Genomic DNA, 17,232 nt, shown 5'->3' with positions numbered 1-17,232 from the left:
GCGGCTAAAGCTGTGCGGCTACAGCTCCGAGGCTAGAGCCGTGCGGCTACAGCTCCGAGGCTAGAGCCGTGCGGTTAAAGCCGTGCGGCTAAAGCCGTGCGGCTAAAGCAGATTCTCATTCTGTTTCTGTTTTTGTCTTCAGGGTTTCTGCCGGCGGCTATGAGCCGGTGGTGATCGAGAGTCACTAACCGGCCGCCTGCTGTCTCACTGGTTTTACTGGAGCTTCAGCTGGTCTGACGCCATGAGAGGAAAGCCTACGTCCGTTTGCACTTTATGTCCAGTTCGTTGCAGCGTTGGCCTGCGCTCTGTTAAAGCTGTATCTTTGTGATGTTGAAGGGAATGCACAAAATGCTCCTCACTGTGTGTGAATATGTTGCAGGGATTTCCAATGAAGACGTTCAGAGGTTTCAGACATCATCCATTTTATCTGCAGCTTGTTGTTAAAACTGAAAGACTGTAAATACCAGAAAAGGTCAAGAGAGGAACAATCGACTGTTTAACAGAATAGGAAAAAAAACAGCCACCAAAACATTTTACATGTCGACAGGAAAACTTTCTCTAATTTTTTGTGTTTAATAAATCAGGAGTGCAGCTCTGTGACCCGATCAGGGAAAACATCAGAGGTCTGACAAAAGCTTGATCCGCAGATTTCAAACTGACAGTTCAGCGTTTTTCCAGCGTTTTCTCCTCGCTTCGGTCAGCAAACCTTGTTGCTTTTCTTGCTGCCGTAACGTTGCCTCTATGTTTCCTTCAGCGGAGTATCCGGGCCACCGTAGAAAAGAAAAACAGGAGTACATTTCTGCCACAAAACCCAGAGGTTTTTAGAATAAATTCAAAACTTTTCTAGAAAAAGCTCTAAAAGTAAAAAATTAGTGAGAAAAAAAACTAAGACATTTTTAGATTAATTTCCTTTTTTTTTTTTTTTAGAAAAAAAAGCTTGATATATTTTTTAAATTAAAATAGTTTTGTTTATTTGAGATTTATCTCAAATCTTCCTTTTTTTCCTAGAAAGTTTTTGAGTTTGATCTCAAAATTTCATTTATTTTGTAGCAAACATTAAGCTTTTCAAACTCAGAAGTTTTGAGATTAATCTGAAATTTTCTTTTAAAAAAAAGAAAAAAAAGAAAAGTGGACATTTCTTGGATTCATAAATTGAAAATTTTTTACTTTTGAAACCTGGAGATCTCAAAATTTGAGCTTTTTCTAGCAAATTTTTGACAGTTGAAACTCAGTTTTCAAATTTTTCTTTTAAGAAAACGCTTGGAAGCTTTTAGTTTTAAAAAGAAATTAAAATTTCTGAGATTAACCTCAAAATTTTTGCTATTTTCTAGCAAAAATTCAGCTTTTCAAACTGAAATTTTGAGATTAATCTCAGAGGTTTTCTGAACAAAACGTGAACATTTCTTGAACGTTTGCTAGAAAATAAATTGAAACTTTTGAGATCAATCTCATAAATTTTCTTTTAAAAAAATTAGAAAATGTTAGTTTTTTTTGGCAGAAAGTTTCTCCTTTTTACTCTCTACATTGGCTCTACTACTAATTACCTACTTGAATCAATGAGGAAAGGCTTGAATCACTACTCCTGATCTGAATCTTTACATTTATTTCCGCTTCTTTGTGTCCTCAAACGCTCGGCAGCGTCTTCGGTTTCTCCTAAATGTCAGTGACGTTCCTCTAAAATCCTCGCCGCTAATCTGTAATCCTGCTGGTTTGGGTTCCAGATTTACATCTGATCAGCAGCGTTTTACTGAAACAGAATCAAAAATACCTGGATTCAGTGCGAAAACTCCCACTTCCAACACTAAAAGTGAAACTAAAAGTTTAGGATAAACAGTGATGTTTTCCTCCCTGTCGATCAGGGGAATCTGTGCCTTCAAGTTTTCTCTCTAATGAGCCGAAAGCATCATGAGAGCAGCCGTAGGATTTGTGCTTACGATGGTGAGGAGAGAAATACTCAGCTTGTTTTTTTTGTTTTCCACTTGCTGCTTCGTTTCCGTGAAGAATTGCCCAGAAGAAATCGGTTCTGCTCGGCTGGACGGACCGCTTTTCTTTGGGGCCAGCTGAAGAGAAACGTCTCGCCTGGAGAAGTTTCTGTTCAGCTCTTTGCTGCCCCCTGGTGGGGCGACGGCGTGTTTACTGTGACGTTTACGTGGATTTACCGTGAACAAACGTGACTGAAACAGGAAAGACGGAGTGAATGTGTCACTGAAGGCTCCGAACAGAAAGGAAGTGATCGCTCTCGGGACCAGCTGGCTGGGTTCGGGTTGCTCGCCTCTTTTCCTGCAAATTATCTGAAAATGGTTACAAATGTTAACTTTTAGTTTGTTTTGAGGATTAAAACCCACTTTTTCTTATAGTTAAAAGCCCCTACAGTTTTCCTTAAAGCTCACACTCGTAACGGTTCAAAGTGAGAAAATGTTTGTTCAAATACTCGTAAAACAAAACGATGCCGCCATCTTTTCTAAAACGAAGGTTTGTCATGTTTTCTTCTCTTCTTCTGATCGTTAGAATTTAAAAATGACTCCTAAGTCATTTTTAAAGCTGTTAAATCTTCTATTCCAGAGAAAAGATGGGTTTTAATCCTTGTCATCTGACCCGTTCAGTTTCTTCCTCACTCCAGTGCAGCTCGTCTGTCCAGAGTCGCGTCGCAGCTGCATGCTAAGAATCGCACCGTTAGTTTTTCTCACGTTTTGGGGATGAACCACTGAAAGTTTAGTCTCTTTGGGTTTACATCACCGCCTCGTTTTATTTTCTTTCGAAGCATCTATTTAAATATTTTAGTTTGGTTTCTCTGGAGGTTGTTATAAGCTATGCACACACCTCGCCTCCCTGAGCTTTTGTTTTTCAGTTCAGTGATTCTAACAAAGGATTTTATTATATCTAATTTAGTTTGACTTAAATTTTATAGACAACACAGTTGGAACTGAACTTCCAGTTTCCATGTAGTTTTTTTTTTATTTTCCTTTTTATTTTTTTTTTCTCCAACATATATTTGCGCAGAAATGACATATAAACAATAAAAATGCTAATCTGAATTCATGTCTGATTGTTTTTCTTGGAATCTGACTGATTTGTTGTTTGCTGTAATATTTGAAAGGGATTTTTTTTAAATCACACGATTAACAAAATGAAAAAATAGTTTAGTTTTTTTATTTAAAAAATCTGCAGATGTGACTCGGAAACTATGGAAGAGGATTAGAGCCGCTGAAAATAAAAAAATTCTGACTTTTATTTCTCAGAATTTTGACTTTGGAGAAATAAAATCAGAGTAATGTGAAAAAATAAATTGTGAGCATAAAGTTAAAATTCTGAAGAAAAGTCGTAATTATTTTTTTCCAGTGCCCTAATCCTCCTCTAAGAAATTTCTAACAATAAAACTAAATAAAAACCTAATATTTTGTGTTCTAACCAACCACCAGCAGAGGGCGCTATACACAAGGTTAAGTTTTGTGTGAAATGGGTAAAAAATCCATCATAAATTTTAACATTTGATCTGTAGTCATGTTTTTGTTTAGAAAAAAGCTGAACATACACAGAATAATATGGTTGGTTGCCTTAAACTTTTATAAAGATGAAATAAATGTAGTTTATTATTAAGTTGATTAGATGCACTAATGATGTTGCTGTTTGAGGATTTTTTTAATGAAAATCCCTGTAACAAGGCGGCCGTTTTGCGGTTGGATTTTACGATGATGAAGATTTCAGGAGGCAGAGTCAGGTGGTAACAGCAGTGGGTTTATTCTCCTCACAGCATCAATACACAGACAATAATTATTATTTCACAGGTGAAAACTAAAGGCTTAAATAGTCTCAGCTGTGTTGGACTCAACCACTTCACAGTGGGATCTCCCTTAACAAATCTCCACCTATTTAAATAAAATACACTTTAATAAATATAAACATTTAAATTTACTTTTTATAAATATTTCATATTTTATCCTACACCAAATGAAACACCACAAAAACCCATAAACGATTATCTCCCCACACTTTTCAATGGCCTCTCCCAGAACCTATAAATGGTGTCTGGACCCCCGGGGTAGTATTTGCCCAAACACCCTGGAGAGGACACAGAAAAGACAGGTGAGTCACTCAATATCAGCACTCCACACTTTACGGATTATGCACACACATTTGTTCAGTTTTACCCACCAGTAGCTCATTGCTCTGAGTAACAATTATCCTCCCTCCACAGGCAACCAGCTCACTCTCCAATGACGAGCAGCTGTGCAGAGCCCAGAACAAAAGGCTACATGCTAATTGCTAAAAATACTCAATAAATACCATTAAAACTTCGTGTGCAAATTGCTATTTATGTGCAAATCTCTGCTTAAAGTGCAGTGCTAAATAAAGTGCTTGTTCATAAAGTGCATTTAAAGTGCTATACAGTGATTTAAGTAAAAGTAGACCCAGTAATGAAGCTCTCTTCATTACAATCCCCAATGGAGAAATGATCAAAAGCATCAAAACTAAGTACACTGCTCAAAAAAATAAAGGGAACACTTAAACAACACAATTTAACTCCAAGTAAATCAAACTTCTGTGAAATCAAACTGTCCACTTAGGAAGCAGCACGGATTGACAACGGTGACCCTCGTCGGGTCAATCAGTGTTGCTTCCTAAGTGGACAGTTTGATTTCACAGAAGTTTGATTTACTTGGAGTTATATTGTGTTAAGTGTTCCCTTTATTTTTTTGAGCAGTATATATATTGACGTATGTCATAGTAGTAGAGCTAAATAAGATGATAAAATGGTAACAATCTGAGTACAGCGTGCAGTTTTGTATTTGAAGCAAGATTAAAAGCAGACATAAAATATGCTAGTCTTTTTTTTTAAAGAAATTAAAAACAAAAAAATCCTAAAAACTAATTGTCATCTTAAAATACAAACTATGCATCTTTAAATACCCACACCTTTTTCAGTTCCAAATACATTGACCTAAATGCTGCTTTTATTGCTCCAGACTCACTAAATGTCTTTTATTTTCTCCAATAATCACCTGACAAATATTTATTTAATGGGGCAAACACGCCTGAATGTGTATTTACGTAAGAGTTCAGCAACAATTGCATCAATCTGCTTCCAGTTTAAGTTGCTTATGCATGAAAACAAACCATTTTAACTCCACTTCTGTTTAACGTTTGCAGATTCAGTCTCACTGTTCTGAGAACTTGAAGTGAAGAGGACTTCTATGAATACAAGAACTCTTTAAACTCCTGAATCTTTGTTTTTTCAGGCAGAGAAACTCGGCAGGTTGCAGATTTACCTGATTTAATGCGAGTTCAGGAAGATTTGAACTTTTTCATAAGGACTTCATGTGACAGACCAACACAGATTCATCGAATCGGAAGTTTGTGTTTCAGCAACACGCCAGTTCAAAGTGTTTTACATCAGACAGTAAAACCAGTTAATCCGTCACTAAAATCATCAATACTTATCAAATGTGTTGATCGATGGTCAGGTTATAACGGTAAGAAGTCTAGATTTTAAGAAACTGTGTTTCGGCTGTTTTGCAGTTTTCTGGACGTTTGTTCCAGATTTGTGATGCATAGAAGCTGAATGCAGCTTCTCTGTTTAGTTCTGGTTCTGGCGATGCAGAGCAGAACCAGAAGACCTGAGGTTGCTATGACAACAGATCTTTAATGTATGGTGGTGACACCAAAAGACGGAGCTGATAAATGCATGGATGAGTTTGTCTACATCTAGATGGGACATTAGTCCTTTAATCCTGGAGATGTTGTTCAGGTGACAGAAGGCCGACTTTGTAACCGTCTGTATGTGACTGAAGGTTCACACCCAGATTTTGGGCCTGATTTCTAGTTTCTAACTGTAATAACTGAATCTGGGCGCTAACACTATGTTTCTCTTTAGGTCCAAATGTAATATGCAAAGTTTCTGCTCAGCTGGAAATTTTGCAGCACATCCACATTTTATCTGTTCTAATTAACTATCCAGTGATTGGACGGGTTCAGAGGCACCTGGTGACATCGTCATGAAGAGCTGTGTATCATCTGCATAGCTATTATAGATAATCTTATTTCTTGCTGTAATAAAGATATTGAATTGGAGGAGTCCAAGGATTGAGCCTGGAGGAACCCCACATTTGATTCCATCCACGCCAACGAGACGCTAACATCAAATAATATTATCTCAGGGGAAAAGAAGACATTTTTATTAGTGAAAAAACAAAAAGAATGTTTAATTTATTCTTCAGGTTTATGTTTATGACATGAAATCCAAATTTAATACCTCGATGTTTGTGGTTGTGACAAAATCACAGGATATGAAGTATTTCTGCCAGGCACTGTTAGCGATTTCTCTCTCTGCGTCTCATCTGCTGATCAGAGCAGATCTTGTGGCTAACACCTTAAGGTGATGACAGCTTCAGATATTTTGACCTTAATGTTCAGAAAGTTTCTGTAACTTACAGTTAGGCTGAGCTTTGACAGATGTGTGACGTTTCGGGGAACCCGTCAAACTGCAGTGCAAACTTTCCTCCAGAATAAATTGCAAACGGAGGATTTGTTTCCATGTGGAAGCTGAAAAGCGGCAGTAACTGTAAAAGCACAGAAACTAAATTAAATCCATAGAGCAAGGAGGGAAAACCCATGACGGAATAAGGATTTTCCCACTTAAACGGGTGTTTCTCAGTGTATTTTAAGTTTTTATCTTTGGGTGTTGTGTTTTTGATTTCAAATATAGAAGAAATTGCATTTGAAAATAGCTAAAAATGAGAAAAATCTGCAATAAATTAAAGATATTTAATGGCTTTTAGTACACATGAAGGATCCTTATTTTAAAACCTTAATGTATTGAAAAAAAGATTTGCTTTGCCTCTGTATTTTAGCCCTCATTATTAAAAGAGAAAATCAGCTCATCTGTTTGCATTATTACACTGCAAAAGCAAAATCTTACCAACTGTTTTTGGTCTAGTTTCTACTGCAAATATCTTATTACACTTAAAATAAGACAAAGCTAGCTAATAGCTGGTTTTAGCTACATGTAGTTTTAGCTACATGTAAGAGCTTGTTTAAAGTCAATAATTTCTTTCAATATTGATTTTTTTTAAAAGTACTAGCTCTACTGGCAGATTATTTCACCTCTAACATGGAAAAATAACTTAGAACAAGACAGCGACGAGTGGTTTCTGGATGAAAAATCAACAAAATCATTTGTCTTGTCCATCGGCTGGTGCTCTGGTTGGGTTGCTAGGTGACGAGTGGAATTCCACTGGGGTTGCTAGGTAACGCCGCAGTGCCTTCTGATTTGTGACATTACATTCCGGAGGTTTTAGAAACAGCAAAATACGTTAAATTATTGCTAAAAACTGACAGAAAGGGTATGCTTTTAATGCTTGGGGTGTTTTTAAAAGCAGTTGAGACAAAAATGGAAGAATAAAAATGTTCAAAATGGGAATTTTGCATTTTATGCCCCATTTAAAGTTTCTTAAAATATTTTTTTGTCAAAAAAGTCACATTTTGTTGATTAAATGATTGATTTGAAAAACCAATGAAAAGATTAAAACATCCAAGGTGGTAAACAGTTTGCATACACTGCAAAAACAAAATATTACCAAGCATTTTTTTCTTGTTTCTGGTGCAAATATCTTAGTACACCTGAAATAAGACAAAACTAACTTAGAAGTAACTTTACAGAAAGAAGTGGGCGCTTTTTGTAAGTAAATAATTCCTTAATATTGATGACAAAGTACTTGTCCCACTTGCAGGTTGTTTAATTTATAACACGTTTTCCCATGCAATAAGTAAAATAGTCTTAATGAAACTAGTACTTTTAAAATCAATTGACTTTTTTCTTTAAAGAAAAAAGATATTATCTTGCTGAAAAGTTACTTGTAGGTTAATTTTGTCTTATTTCAAGTTTACTAAGACGTTTGTATTAGAAATTAGACCAAAACTATTCTGTAAGATTCTGTTTTTGTAGTGCATTCATGGTAAGATAAACCTATTTCTATAAAACATTTCAGCAATAAGGCATAAAGCAGCAATCAAGCAAAAAACATTGCATCATAGTGATATGACGACAGTTTAAGCAAATGTGTTAAAATCAATGTTTAGTCGCATTTGTGCAGAATGTAATGCAGATACAGTAAAACACTCGGCAGTGAAAGTGAACCTAACGCCTAAATCTGCAAATCTCCACTTGCTGCAACTGAAACCCGTAAAAACGCTTCATCTGAGTCTATAAAGGATGGATCGGTGGCGCTCGGCAGGTCTCAGATTCGCTGAGATAAGCAGACCTGCTTAGTGTAAACTTAGCTTGCAAACTTTATCTGATGCTGAAAGTCGGGAAACTGAAATTCAGAAGTTGGCGAGCAGACGGCTTTCACTCGCTAAAAGTGGCAGAGGCAAACTGCAGAGTTGGCTCGTTTGGCAGAAGCTGCCCTGCATGTGAGGAAGTGTTTGGACTCACTCTACAGGAAACAGAAGAAAGTTAAAAGTTTCTTATGCTGAAGCGCAAGAGAAACGAAACAAAGTGGATTCTTTGTATTTGACATTAAACCACAGAGAAGGTTTCAGACAGGCCTGCTTATGTTGGTTTGGTTTCCATTCTGAGCAAAGTAGGAAGGATTGCACCACTGAAAACGGTTTTAAAATCTAATCTTTAATAATGAAAAAGTTTTTTGTTCTAATGGCACTAATATGTCTAAGTCTGCAGCTGTTCTTTGAAACTGTAAGATTTGTTTTGGCTATTTATTCTCCTCAGGTTTTAAACTAAAATACATCAGCCACCCATTCCTCCTGATCCCTGTTTGGAGCAGAATCACTTCCTACACTGCAAAAAACACAAGCTAGGAAGATGTAGTGCAAAAATTCTTAGTACACTTAAAATAAGAGAAAACAAACTTAAAAGTAAATTTTCAGCAACATAAGAGCCTGTGTTAGGTCAATATTTCCCTAATATTTATGAAAAAGTTCTAGCTCAATTGGCAGATTATCTGACTTATATTCATCCAGTTTTAAGTGAAAAAAATCTGCCAATGTAAGTATTACTGTCCATCAATAATCAATAATTATTGACTGAAAACAAACTTATCATGCTGAAAAGTTGAATTTAACTTAGTCTTATTTCAAGCGTACTAAGATATTTACTGTAGAACCTGGAACAAAAATACTTGGTAGGATTTTGTGTTTTTGCAGTGCTGGTAAATTTCCCCACTGGGACAATAAGGAATAGTTTCTATTCTGATATCCTTTATAGAAATGATAACTGCTTATCATTATCATGATTTTAAAAGTCAATGTGCTGTTGATACAAACACACTTTACAAGTGAGGGACAAATAAAGGACCATTTTGTTCTAAAATGTATTATATTTCAAAACAAACATCAGTCTGGAGAATACAAAACATGTTTGTTTTTCAGTGTAAACAAGAATCTGTCTTTCTGCTGATTATTTTTTGTTGATAAACTACAGCAACAGAGTAGTTTGCTGGTTGCTAAACCCTATAAGGTTCATGTAATTTAACCCAGAAGGATAAAACACACTGCATGTGGGATAGAAAAATCTGATCTAAATTCTGATGGATGGTTTAAGATGATTAAAATGTTTCATGTTTTGTTTCACCAGAAACCTTAAATTTTCCTGTTTCTTCCTGCTTGAAAAATACCCCTTTTCTGGTTTAACACCACGTTGACATGAAGCGGTTTCACTGCGCTCTTGCATCTTGAGCATATGCCAAAGTGTCTAAGTCAGCAATTGTTTCAAAATTAACATTATTAGTATCGGATGAGTCAGCTTCAGTTATACAGAAGAAAAAAACACTTTCCTCCTTTCCTGTTTGCACTAATTTTCCTTTGTATTATTAGATTTCTTTGATGAGATTACCAGTATTTCCTTTTCTCGCCACATTGACGCACTGCATCAGGTTGTGCCACATCGCTTTTTGTCAAATTTCACACATTTTTTGCTTAAATTTTTTTTTCTGGTTTCTTTAAAGTAAAGTGTGAAGTCACTTACATGCAGAAGCATTTAGGTGTGAATGACTCAGTAAAAAAAAACTGTGTTATTACTGGCACCCATGAAATTGCAAATCTCTTCTGGAATGATTTTACTTTCAGCATTTAGTCATCAGAGAAAAAACATTTACAGCGTAGGTGAAGCTAAACAAGTTTCGGATACTTTGGTTTTTGATGCATTTAGTCCTTCAACGCGTCTTAATGTTGGCAAAAATGTCACATTTATAGTTTCTAAATTGTGCGAAAAAGGTCAGAACTGAACTCTTTCCTCAGAATTGCCTCTAAAATGTGCTTGAAACCTTTTTTCTATTTTTGAGATGAAGGGTGTCCCAACTTCTTGTCACGTGGGCCGAAATTGTCGAGTCAAAATACTCACAGCCCAGGAAAAACCATAAGTAAATACTAAAATCAACCAAATAAAGTTGTCCAAGTTTTTTGTTTTTTGTAAAAAATAAAGTTGTTTTTTATCTTTTGAATGAATACAAACACATTTGCTTCTCGTTTTCAAAATCTTTTTGGATTGAATGAACAAATTTATTCTCAGTTATAAGATCAGACTTTAAGTCAGTTTCTTTTGCTACATTTAGTTGAATTTAATAGATTCAACAAAAGCTGATTTAGGTGCTACTACATGGTTGTAAAAGCTTATTATAAAAAGATATTTTGGCGTTACGAACCCCAGCATATGGAGGTAATATTGCCTACTCAACACTGCCTCTAGTGGTCAGGACCACTTCCGTTTAGTGGTTTGAGTTTGCTACATTTCATACTAGCTGCTGTTTTTGTTGGAAGGTAACGGTTGGGCTAACTGAGCTTCACAAACGTTAAACCTGACGAGAACGCCCGAATTCAGGGATTTGGAGGATTGACCTAAAATTTTTGGTCGTCTTGGGTGCGTTCACACTGCAACCTGAAGTGACCCAATTCCGATTTTTTGGCAATTCCGATTTTTTTGCCGGGGCAGTTCACACTGCAGGTAAATGTGACCTGTATGCGTTCCGTGGCATGTTTTTAATGACTTATTAAAAGCACACATGAAACACTTTCATGTGTGTTTTTAATTTATTTTCTTATTTTGTGGAATACCAGGACTGTGAAATTGTGTTTTTTAAACATTAGTGGAATATTGATATCCTTATTAAGCTTGGTCTGCTCTGTCTCTCCATAATCCAGAGAAATTTTATGTCATAACTTTGGTAATTATTGGTGCATAACCATCAGAGCTCATTTTTAGTTAAGAATATCTTGTTTTCCTGTGTGGGAAGTCAACCATTATTCAACAGGGGGATTACTTTCACTCTTAATTATCTATTTACCAGAAAAGGAAGTGGCTGGGACCCAAAAGGCAAATACAGAAGTCTGATTCCTGGTACGATGTAGTAACATCTGAGAAGTATTTCCTGTTACTGATTCCTGATTCTAACTGCATCCAGCCCAGGTTCAACCCAAACTGGTGTAATTTTACTATTTTGGTGATACACCAAATTTAAATCGCTTCTGCTGTATGTGCAGTTTACTGACCTGTATTTTGCTTATTTTCTGAATGAAGAAACCATCTGTCCAAATCTTGAACTCCAGATTAGTTTGGTGAAAATGTGCATAAGTTTGAAAACTATTTTGTCAATTAGCTTGTTTTGCAATATATGGTAGAGTATACATAAGATCATAGAAATTAAGTAGAAAAACTCTTCTCTTGTAGTTTAATTGCTCAGTTTTACTCATGATAATGTAAACTTGGTTATTATTTATCCTTTTTTCATAAACTGGGTCCTCACTGCAGCTGTTTTTCTAATGGCCAAGTTGTAACAAATGGGGCTCAAGGAAGGAAACTCAGTGAACCTTTGACAGGATCTTGGGTGGTCAAGCTTCACTGATCCACACAGAGATTAAAGACTAACACTTCTCCAAAATCTAGACGTTTTGTAGTTTAAGCTGCTGAAAAAGATTCATTCTGTTTAGAAAACAGACTTTGTGGTCTAACTATTTTTCCTCCTTGGCCTTTAACCCATTGTGAGACATAAACTACTGTTTTTTTATATAATCTAAAATGTGTTTTGTGCATCTTATTTTAGATATTGCCATTTGTCATCATTTAAGACTGTTCATAAAATTGTTACCCTATATTTAGTTATGCTTGTTGTGTTATGTTTTATAATGTTACTTGATGTTGCTTTAGGTAACGTTATCTAATGTTACGTTATGTCATTTTTTAAACCTTGGTTATCTACACGATGCTGTGCTATGCTACGTTGTGTTACATTATGTAATTTTCTGTTACCTAATGTTACTAATGTCACGCTATGGTACGCCATGGTATCGTAGCATACTTAGCGTTATGCTACGCTAAGTACTGCTACTTTATGTCTCGCTACATGACGTTGTGGTGTGCTACATTATGTTTGCTAACGCTTGTTGAGAGTTGTGTTACGTAAAGTCAAGTGACGCCATGGTACGTGACGTTACATGTATTGTTACGCTACGTTAATGTTTCGCTATGTAATGTTATGCAACGTCATCTCACGCTACGTAATAGTACGCTGCGTAATCTCACGCTATGTAATTTTATGCTATGTAATGTTATGCTATATAAAGTTACGCTACGTAATGTTACCTTGTCTAGTTATACGACGCTGTTATGTTACATTATATTTAATAATGTAATGTTTTGTTACATGACGTTATCTTATTTAATATTACGTTATTTATAAGTTGCCTAATGTTACATTAGGTTACTTTACGCTACGCTACGTTACGTGACGCTTCGTTACATGGCACAAGATTACGAATTATTTAACCCAGCCATACTTAATGTTCATTTGAAATAGAAATAATATAAAAACAAGAGGAACTTAACTTATCTAATAATATTTTTTATTAGTCAAACTAAAATCTATTTACTAATTATTCAAATTTAAAGAATAACAATTTTCACACTAATTGGGGACAGAATGTGAGACTTTAGAAGGGATCAAATAAATAATGTCTGATTTATGGATAAATATAACCAATGTTGTAAAACATTATCTTTATAAAACGTCTCTTAATACAACCTTTTTGTGGTAATGCCTTTGTAGTTTTTTTCACTTTATGTGAAATGTTGCATTTTTTTAGTATAAAAATACACAGTTCTTCCTAACTTTGAAACCCATTCAATAAATTACAGTATTATTGAAAAGTCCATTTATTTCAAGGACTTTGTCATATTATATAGATTAAATACACACTGAGAAAAAGTATTTATGTTAATTATGATGATTTTCCACTTAGAATATTTAAAAGTAGTTGAAAGTAATACCTGCTTAAAGGTTGTCAATTTTCAAAAAGTACATTTAATCTGACAAATTAGCCCCATATGAACGCATATTCTAATTTATAGAATATGACTGAATATAAAAACTGCATGTTTTCTAATCTGTTACCAGTTCTCTTCTTTTAAAGTTTCTATATTTATTTATATGTGGACAGCAGAAAATTAATTCCAGCAGATTATTTGTAAAAATATCTGCTGTGGTAATCATGAAAATACTCCGAATGACGCCCAACTTCAGTTAAGTCAGCAAAAACCCCAGAAAACCTCCAGATGCAACAAGTTCGTTCAACATTTGATTTCTTTTTTTTTTTTTCAATGTTCAGACGGGAAGAAGGCGTCCTTACTTCCTTATTTGCAGCTTTAAAAAGCCAGACTCGACTTCATTCATTCACACATCGTCCCCACATCCTGACCAGGGCTGAAAGCTAAAAAAACTCTGAAGATGAACAAAGCTGTGATCCTCCTGGTTGCTCTGACTCTCTGCTGCTGCATCCCTGAGCTGCATGGTGAGCAAATCCTCTCTGACTTTTATTTATTCAGATAKTTAAGGTTTATTCTGTACTTTCTGTTGTGCTCCTGCTTCTTTTGGCATTAGAAAACATGTAAATACAGAGCAGACTTCACTGAACTCCAAAGTGGAGAGGAAACATCTCATAAAAATCACATTTTTACATTTTTAATCTGTCAGCTTTAAGAAGAAACAGATGCACTTAAAAATGAACATTTAAAAATGTGAATTTTTCTGCAGCTTCCAAGTTGGGATGCCGCTGCATAAAAACGACCTCTCAACGTGTCGCTCTAAGAACCGTGGCCAAGGTGGAAGTGACGCCTCCATCAGGACGGTGCCGCCGTTCAGAAAGAGTGTGAGTAACCTCAGCTGGAGATGTTTCCATCTGCAGCTTCAACAAAGGACCAATACGACGACGTTTCACTGTCATTTCACACAGAAACAAGAAAAATCTCAGACATTTTTAGAATAACCTCAGAAATCTTCTGGAAAAAGCTTTTAAAAGTAAAAAAACCAACAAAAGAACCCAACTAATTTTGACATTTATCTCATAAATTTTCTAGAAAAATACTTGACTTTTCAAACAGAAAATTTATTAAAAGTTGAAAATGTTTTGACTTCCAATTTATCCTAGAATTTTTATAAAATGTTTTTGAAAAAGATGTTCACAAAAAAGTTCTAGACATTTTTCAAGAAAAACAGAACACAATTCTGAGATTAACAGAGAGATTAATCTCAGGAATTTTCTAGAAAAAAAGGTCAGTTTTAAGAGTCAAAAATTTTCAACAAAAGAAACCCCGAATTTTTCTCTTTTTTCCCATAAAATTTCTGAGATTCATTTAAAAATTTCTATTTTTTTAAATAAAATTTTATACCTTATAAACAGAAATTTCAAAGTTCTTTTTTTGTAGAAAATTTTTGAGATTTTTCCAGAAAATTTTAAAAAGTTTCATATTTTTGACTTTTCAAAATTACAAATGTCCAAGTTGTTTATAGAATTTTTTTTAGGTTAAAATAAAAATTTCTGAGCTTTTTGGCAAAATGTCCTTTTCTTTCTGTCAATCGGTGATTTATTGTCACTTGCAGAGTTCAGTTTGTGTTTTCAAAGTCGTTTTGTTTTTTCTTTCTTTCTCTGCAGCGTCATCAGGAAAAACGGCTCCAAGGTTTGCATCAGTTCAGACGCCAATTGGTTCCCAGAGTTTCTCAGCAAACTTAACCAGTAAGAACTTTTTATTTTTGTTTTATTCTTCTGCAGCAAACCTGAACACGGAAATGTTTGTAAGTCCAGCGGTGGTTGTCATGGAGATATGCAGTTTAGGTGTTAGTGTAGATATTTCAAAGCTTCATTAAACCATCAGACATAAACTGAGAGCCCAAATGGCATTTTCTGAGTTTAAAGGAGCTCAATCTGTGGATTTTAAGGAAGTTATGGATGGATGGATCACAACTGGTCTGGGTCCAGATGGTTAGAATCATACGATGGCATTGTAGATAGAAGAAAACAAGTACATTTCCACAAAAAATTCAAAAAATTGAGATTACTCTCTAAAATTTCCTGGAAAAACATGGAAATATGTAAATTTGAAAAGTTAAAAATTTGCTAGACATAAGTAAGAAATTTTATGAATGTTCTGAAAAAAAAGTCTATAAGAAGCAAGAAAAAATTCAAAAAGTTTAAAATCTTCAATTTTTGAAGTTCAGAAAATTTCCAGAAATTGAAATTTCTCAAATTCCAAATTTTTTTTCTCTCAAAATTTCTTCAAAGTATTTTTTCCATCAAATTTTGACTTTTCGAATTCAGATATTTTCTTATTTTTTGAAGAGTACTGAGATTAACCTCAAAATTCTGGAGTGTTTTTGAGCAAAATATTGTAGGTTTAATCTCAGAAAGATTTTTTTTCACTCAAACTGAGGTGTTTGATTAATTTTTAAAATTTTCAAATGTAGACAATTAAATGTTTTTCATGAAAAGTTTGAGATTAATAAAAAAAATCTCAGAATTAGTTCATGTTTATTTTTCTAGAAAAATTCTGAAATTAATCCTAAAAATTCTTTTTTATTCTTTTTATTTTTTATTTAGCAAATTTACTCATTTTTTTCTGTCTTGTTGCCCCTAATATACTGCGAGGAAAAAAAGAACCAAATATTTCACCTAAATCCAGATTGTGACCATGGATAGCCATAGATACTGACACCATTCATAAAGCCATGATCATCTTTTAATAGGTTTATTTTGATTATCTTTACAGATGTTTTGCTCCCTGTTATCTATAAATACATTTTTAGTGGTTTTAAGAGGATTAATGTGATAAAAAGCCTGACTGCTTGTTGTAAATGATGCAGGATCCAAGTTTTGAAACAAATCAAAGTACTTTTTGCCCCTTTGACATGACATGTATTCACTGGTATGTTGTTGTGTTCCAAGGCTGGGCAGAGGCTGCAGACGCTGCTTCTTGCATTCAACATAAATTATTACAATAATGGTAATAATACAAATTTGTCTTTTGCTATGGAGACATTTTCCATTCATCCATTTGTTGTGTTTACCGTTTTATTGTTGCAGAGTAGTGTTGTTTCCTATTAAGTCTCTGATCTGAACACAACTCTAATCTGTTTCTGTGTTTTTAATTTCAGGGATTACGAAAACATCAATTCATCCACTGTTTCTCCAACAACCTTCTGATGATCAACCTGAACAGGAAGTGCTTCATCTGACAAAAACTGAACATAGTTTTAAAAAGCTGAGCCAACGTCAAGTGTAAAAGCCCGTTTTATTTTTAAAGACTTTGTTTTTATTAAATGCTATTTTATACAGATTTTTTAATTCAGTTTTAATGTTATCTTCAACTCCATGATTTTTAAATTTTTTTAATGAAAGGAATAAAGAGCAAAACTAAATGACTCCATAGTGTCTGATATTTTATTGTCTTGACTTTGAGAGGTGGTGTAATTGTTTGTCTTCAGTTTTTATACATAAAGCAGATAAATCCTCATGGAAAAAGCAGCTTGATGACTGAAGGAATTGCCAAAAGTCAGAGAAGCAGCTTTATAATCAGTTTTATTCACTAAGCTTGTGCACAAAAAAAGAATCAAACATTTATATTAATATATAAAAATAAACCCAGAGAAAGGAAGTCCTAAAACACATTAATCTAACAAAATCCCTGCAAAACATTAAGTTAATGAAAAAGTCAGACCTATAAAAAACCTGCTTCCTTATTTACAGATTTATAAACTTAAACTCGACTTCATTCACTTTCAGGTCGTTCTCACATCCTCTTTGGTTTAGGTTGAGCTGAAATAAGAGGTTTTGGTCATTTAATGTAACATATGCATGCTATATTGCTCTATGATGCTTCCTTTCATCTTTGTGTTTATTATTATTGGAATGTCTTTAGTTTATAAAAGCTGATTGGGAAATATAGCCTACATGTAA

The 17,232-nt window shown here is 34.5% G+C and overlaps 1 protein-coding gene and 1 long non-coding RNA gene across 5 annotated transcripts; one reads left to right on the top strand and one right to left on the bottom strand.

The window, feature by feature from the left end:
• Nucleotides 1-6,144: 6,144 nt before the first annotated feature.
• On the bottom strand, nucleotides 6,145-7,189 carry LOC103469828 (uncharacterized). Its single transcript, XR_534413.2, has 3 exons — nucleotides 7,102-7,189; nucleotides 6,430-6,557; nucleotides 6,145-6,335 (listed from the first exon to the last, which is right to left on the bottom strand). It is a non-coding gene; the product is annotated as an uncharacterized LOC103469828 (long non-coding RNA).
• A 3,339-nt stretch (nucleotides 7,190-10,528) lies between these two features.
• cxcl13 (chemokine (C-X-C motif) ligand 13) lies at nucleotides 10,529-16,638 on the top strand. Of its 4 annotated transcripts, XM_017306630.1 has the most exons (6): nucleotides 11,298-11,347; nucleotides 13,612-13,794; nucleotides 14,037-14,151; nucleotides 14,935-15,015; nucleotides 16,222-16,279; nucleotides 16,431-16,638. In XM_017306630.1, the coding sequence occupies exons 2-5, from the start codon at nucleotides 13,731-13,733 to the stop codon at nucleotides 16,262-16,264; spliced, it is 303 nt and encodes a 100-aa protein (XP_017162119.1). In that variant the 5' UTR covers nucleotides 11,298-11,347; nucleotides 13,612-13,730; the 3' UTR covers nucleotides 16,265-16,279; nucleotides 16,431-16,638. The 4 variants fall into 4 exon arrangements, with proteins under 4 accessions (XP_008416001.1, XP_017162119.1, XP_017162118.1 ...); XM_008417779.2 differs by lacking the exons at nucleotides 11,298-11,347; nucleotides 16,222-16,279 and adding an exon at nucleotides 10,529-10,954; XM_017306629.1 differs by lacking the exon at nucleotides 16,222-16,279.
• Nucleotides 16,639-17,232: the final 594 nt, after the last annotated feature.

Source organism: Poecilia reticulata, linkage group LG9, assembly GCF_000633615.1.
Source record: "Poecilia reticulata strain Guanapo linkage group LG9, Guppy_female_1.0+MT, whole genome shotgun sequence".
Taxonomy (NCBI): Eukaryota; Metazoa; Chordata; class Actinopteri; order Cyprinodontiformes; family Poeciliidae; genus Poecilia; species Poecilia reticulata.
The sequence above is the reverse complement of the archived record's forward strand: the minus strand, read 5'-3'. Positions and strand labels throughout refer to the sequence as shown.

Excerpts from the sequence above, each read along its gene's own strand:
- cxcl13 (XM_008417779.2), top strand. The coding sequence starts at position 13,731 with ATGAACAAAGCTGTGATCCTCCTGGTTGCTCTGACTCTCTGCTGCTGC. Across the intron at positions 13,795-14,036 it reads CTGCATCCCTGAGCTGCATG|CTTCCAAGTTGGGATGCCGC; the intron begins GTGAGCAAATCC and ends ATTTTTCTGCAG. Across the intron at positions 14,152-14,934 it reads TGCCGCCGTTCAGAAAGAGT|CGTCATCAGGAAAAACGGCT; the intron begins GTGAGTAACCTC and ends CTTTCTCTGCAG.